This window comes from Guillardia theta (assembly GCF_000315625.1).
Source record: "Guillardia theta CCMP2712 unplaced genomic scaffold GUITHscaffold_366, whole genome shotgun sequence".
Classification (NCBI taxonomy): Eukaryota; class Cryptophyceae; order Pyrenomonadales; family Geminigeraceae; genus Guillardia; species Guillardia theta.
The window spans coordinates 1-4,735 of record NW_005434314.1 but is presented as its reverse complement, the minus strand read 5'-3'; the positions used below and the strand labels follow the sequence as shown (position 1 = coordinate 4,735).

Here is a 4,735-nt window from a genome sequence, read left to right as displayed (position 1 = left end):
AGGGAGGGAGGGAGGGAGGGAGGGAGGGAGTGGGAGGGAGGCGAATGAGAAAGTGAGGGGAAGATGGGAGGTGCAGAGGAGTAGCGAAAGGAAATGATGTGGATATGAATGGAGAGAACGAAGGGAAAGAAGAGGACAGGTCAGAGCAGGAAAGAACAAGTGGCAGGGAGAGGGGAGGAAGGTCAAAACACAAGATCACAATGAAGGATCAGATCAGCATGCTGCAAGAACATTTTCATGTTAGGAGGCGTCGAAGCCACCGCACGCTTTGACGTCCTCTGCTCTCTCACCCTCGCCGAGCAGGATGCTTCCTGTACGAGAGGGGAGACTACAGCTCCACCGAGAGGTACACAGCTCGGCATCACCTGGGAGAAGACATCTCGGCTCACTAGGACTGCAGGCTCTTCAGGCGAGCCCTTGTAATCGACCCGTCAAACACGGTCAGGGGGTGTGACTGACGAGACTGCCAACGCTCACATGCGGTCAAGCTCGTGCTGGGGGAGTATGGATCGCTGCTTGCCGCCAACAACCCGCAAAGATCGATCGGCATGTTCGCGAAGGTTGTACGGGAGGAGGAGAAGGGCCGAGCTGATCTCCTGCTGCTCACCCCTCCAGGCCCTGGCGATCGACCCCACCAACAGGTGAACTGACCCTCGCGCTGCAAGGTGAAGCGACTGAGCGAGCGAGACAGGAGGGCCTTGCTGGGCTATGGGATGGTGCTGGGAACTAGAGCGACGTCTCTTGCCCCTGCTGGGCCCCAGCAGAGATCCTGACTTGAGGTTCTTCCAGGAGTGAGGGGGAAAAGGACCAGGCGGAGGCTCTGCTGAGGAGGAGGTGGAGTTCCTTGCCCGCCGCCCCCTCACCCCCCTCACCTGTCTGCCTTCAGCTTGAAGTGTCACCCCGCAGACGCTGAGAGCCTCACCAACCTGGCCGCTTTCCTCGCATGCCAGAGGTGAGATGCAGCTGGAGAACAGCTAGGAAACAGCTGGGCGACGTGCCTGACGAGGCGGGCAGACAAGAGTACGACGAGGCCAGGTCGCTCTACGAGAAGGCGGAGAGGGTCCAGCCCGACCACGTTCCCACCTTGTGCGACTTCGCGTGTCTGGTGAGTGGGGAGGGGTCATGAGTGGGGACTTGAGGGGTGATAGCGCCTTTTCCCAGCTGAAGGACGAGCTGCACGACATGGAGGAGGCCAGCGAGCTCTTCGAGGTGAGAGGATCTGCTCTCACGTTCCCCCTTTCCTGCCGCTCAGGACGACGGTTTGACACTTTCTGTCCCAGCGAGCCCTTCAGCTGGCCCCCAGCCACGTGCCGTCACTCCGGTGAGGCGGTTCTCAGCTCCTAGCTTCCCAGCTCAGAGTAGGCGGCAGAGGGTTCGCAGAGCTGAAGATCGCGCAAGCTCGAGATCGACGGGACGTGGAAGATGCCAAGGATCTGCTGAAGAGGGCGCTACGGTGAGCGGCGAGAGGCCACCAGGTGGACACCAGCTGAACTTGACTACTCATCTGGACCTACAGGTCGAGCCCTAATGATGCAGACACGCTCGCGTGCCTCGGGGGGGTGCTGAGGGAGAGCGACAACAGCCGCGAAGTAGCTGGGCTGATGCTGGACAAGGCGATCAAAATCCAGCCCGACCACGTGGCTTCCCTGTGCCACAAGGCAAGCCTTCTCAGGTCCAGCTGTGCTGTGTGACGTGATCAGCTCAGCTGACTGGCTCCGCCTCCCCTTCGCAGCTCGAAGGGCCAGTTCATGGACGCAGAGATGATCTATCAGAGGAAGTTTGCGGGGGGAGGGGGAGGGGCTGATAGAGGGCCAGCAGGGCATTGAAGCTCGTTCCCAACCACCTGGAGGCCATGCTAGGTGAGCTGTGAAGTTCCGGGCTCCCCTCAGAGCTGAGCAGGACGGGCGAACATCCTCGCCATCCCTCCTGCTGGGCTGCCCAATGCTACCGTGCAGAACGAGGTGATTAATGCGGAGAAAAGGAGAAAGAGGAGGAGGAGGAGGATGAGGAGGAGGAGGAGGGGAATGAGAAGTTGCTGCAGTACCAAGAGGCGGCCAAGATATTTGACAAGGGTGAGCTCTAGCTGGACTAGGAGAGGGCTCACTTTGCGGTTTTACCAGATGGGAAAGTCAGCATGCACGGGATGATGGACGAAGTAGTCAAGGTGCTTTCCCCTTCCCCCAGCAGCTTCCCACGTCAGCTGATGCCGAGCTCAGAGTCGCTTCCAAAAGTCCGCAAAGATCTTCGAGCGGGTCCCGCTACCTTGGCTGCATCTAGAGCCTCTGACTCGTCACCTCTACAGGCTCTCAGCTTGGCACCTGGTCAGCTAGCCTCCAGCTGGTGTGCTCTGACCCACTTGGTGGTGTAGACTACGTGCCAGCTCTGTGCGGGTACGGGAAAGTGCTCTGCCAGCTTGATGACAGGGAGGGATCGGTAAGTTGGGAGGAGAGAGATAGAGTGAGAGGAGAGAGGAAAGGATAGGGTGAGAAAAAGGAGAGGAAGGGGGAGAGCGAGGAGTTGGAAGGAGGAACGAGATACGCGGCAGAAACGGAGGAGGGGGAAGTGAGAGGAGAGACAGGAGGAGGGCCGAGGCATGCTGATGCTGCTGCTGCTGTGACAGGAGCGGGTACTGAGGAAGGCCCTGCGGATTGATCCTCACGATTGGAGGACGCTTGCCAACTACGGGGTGATGCTGGGTGAGTTAGAGGGTGTGGGAGACGAAGTTGACCGAGGGGAGGAGGAGGAAGAGGACCAGCAGCACCAGCACCAGCACCAGCAAAGGCAGAAGCAGCGGAAGGGAGAGTGGGGGGGAAGAGAGAAGGAGGAATGGGGGGGAAGGGAGAAGACGGTCAGGAAAGTTACTGATGGGCTGCAACAGTTCGGATGCTAGGCGACACACTGAACGGAGAGGTGAGGAGGAGGAAGGCCAGGAAAAGAGGGGGGGAGAGGGGGTATGGAGGGAGGATGGGAAGGAAAGAGCAGAGCAGAGCAGAGCATGGGAGGGGGAGGGAGAGGAGATGATTGGAAAGGAGGGGAGAGGAAGGGAGAAGAGGAGAGGGGAGAGAAGGCAGTGGAAGGGAAGAGGGAGAAGAGGGGAGGGAAGGGGAGGGGAGGGGAGGAGGGGAGAGGAGACGGTGGTAAACATCTGACATGCTGTGCAGAAAATGCTCAAGGACGCTGTCCGACATGCGCCAGAGCATGTTCGACTTCTCTGCCTTGAGCTGGATCTCAGCTGACGGAGCTGCAGGCGAAGGCGGAGCTGCAGGCGCTTAAGAGCCAAGTGCTCCAGCAGGGAGAGGAGAAGGTGAGCTGGAGGAACGAGGGCGCTGCAGCTGGGAGAGGAGCTGGGAAAGGCTCGTGACTGACAAGCTGGGCAGCTCTCCGACCTTCACAAGACGGCTGAGAGAATCAGGTGGGAGAACCGTTGGAAGGACGCGGACAGCATCAACGCTCCTTACGACGGCAGGAAGTTCAGCTGAGAAGGAGAGCTTGGAAGTAGAGACAACCAAATGAACACTTTTCAAAATTTCATCAGGCACAAACTTGTCGTCGCTAGCTCGAGGCCAGCTGGATCGTGTGGAGTGAAGGAAGCGAGATCACGTGTCCCATGGCGACTGCAGAAGCGAATCAGGAAGAGGGGAGATGGGGGGGCAGAGGAGGACGAGGGAGAAGAAGAGGACAGAGGAGGAAGAGGGGCACGGGGAAGAGAGAGGATGAAGACAAAGGGAGGGAGGGAAGAGAGGGAGAAGGCAGGAGGTAGAGGAAAGGCAGGAGAAGGAAGGAAAGAGCGGAAGAGGGCGAGGGGAGGTTAGTAGCAGGAAAGAGAAGTGGAAAGGAAGGAGGGGAGGAGGGAGGGAGGAGGAGGAGCCTTCACCTTGCGCTGGGAGTAGGGGGACTTGGATCGAAGTTGCTCCTTGATCTGGTCCAACTACAAACGAGTTACAGTCATGTCGCAACTTTGCTCCATACGTCTTCTTCCCTCCTCTCCCCTTGCTTCCTCTCCCTCCCTCCCTCTCCACACCTCTCCACCCTCTTCGCTTCCTCCCTCTCACCGTTCTCTCGGGCTTGGGCTTCAGCTCGGGAACCTGCTCGTCTGTCGCGGTGTCAAGGCACAAACTTCTTCCTCCAGTCTCACCTGCTGCAGCAGGAGCCTCCTTGGCTGCTGCGGCAGGTTGCTCCATGGCTGCAAGATGAGTGAGGGATAGGAACGAGAACAAGAGAGCGGAGGAGCAAAAGGGGGATAGAGGGGGATGAGGACCCGAATGAGGCAGAATAAGGACGAGGACGAGGACGAAGCAGACAGGGGTTGAGGCTGGAGCTGGAGCAGAGCAGGAGGTGTGGAGGGAGAAGGAGAAGGTGCAAGTGAAAAGGATGCGGAGGAGCAGGAGCAGGAGGTGTGGAAGGAAGGCGTGGAGGAAGGCGGGGAGAGGCAGCAGTACCCGGCTGAGCAGGTTGCGAACTTGCAGGAGAAGTGACTGCCTTGGCGACAGGAGCAGCCGGAGCCTGAACCCACAGCTAGTTAGGAAGCCAAGAAGGAGGAAGTCCAGGGAGGTAGCACCACCACAGCCACCAGCAGCAACAGCAGCAGGACAGAGGAGGAGGAGGAGGAGCAGCAGCAGCAGCGGCGGCGGCGGGGCGCAGCAGCAGCAGCGGAAGCAGCGGCAGGATGGAGCAGCAGCAGGATAGAGGAGGTGGTGGTGGTGGATGGAGGAGGAGGTGCAGAAGCAGCGGCAGG

The 4,735-nt window shown here is 59.4% G+C and overlaps 2 protein-coding genes across 2 annotated transcripts; one reads left to right on the top strand and one right to left on the bottom strand.

The window, feature by feature from the left end:
* Positions 1-108: 108 nt before the first annotated feature.
* Positions 109-3,479, top strand: GUITHDRAFT_122560 (hypothetical protein; the record flags this gene model as incomplete). The annotated part of the gene is made up of 24 exons (XM_005818159.1): positions 109-139; positions 304-346; positions 401-440; positions 489-560; positions 616-641; positions 790-834; positions 887-952; positions 1,015-1,105; positions 1,162-1,209; positions 1,281-1,321; positions 1,370-1,453; positions 1,517-1,672; positions 1,819-1,859; positions 1,900-1,961; positions 2,042-2,072; positions 2,121-2,164; positions 2,217-2,252; positions 2,303-2,321; positions 2,369-2,433; positions 2,621-2,696; positions 2,879-2,910; positions 3,162-3,200; positions 3,248-3,304; positions 3,378-3,479. 24 exons carry the CDS (start codon positions 109-111, stop codon positions 3,477-3,479), a joined length of 1,347 nt encoding a protein of 448 aa, XP_005818216.1.
* Positions 3,480-3,596: 117 nt separating this feature from the next.
* On the bottom strand, positions 3,597-4,503 carry GUITHDRAFT_122559 (hypothetical protein; the record flags this gene model as incomplete). The annotated part of the gene is made up of 5 exons (XM_005818158.1): positions 3,597-3,614; positions 3,875-3,928; positions 4,053-4,093; positions 4,136-4,183; positions 4,440-4,503. Coding segments are annotated over 5 exons (225 nt in total), but the record flags the coding sequence as incomplete, so codon positions are not given.
* Positions 4,504-4,735: the final 232 nt, after the last annotated feature.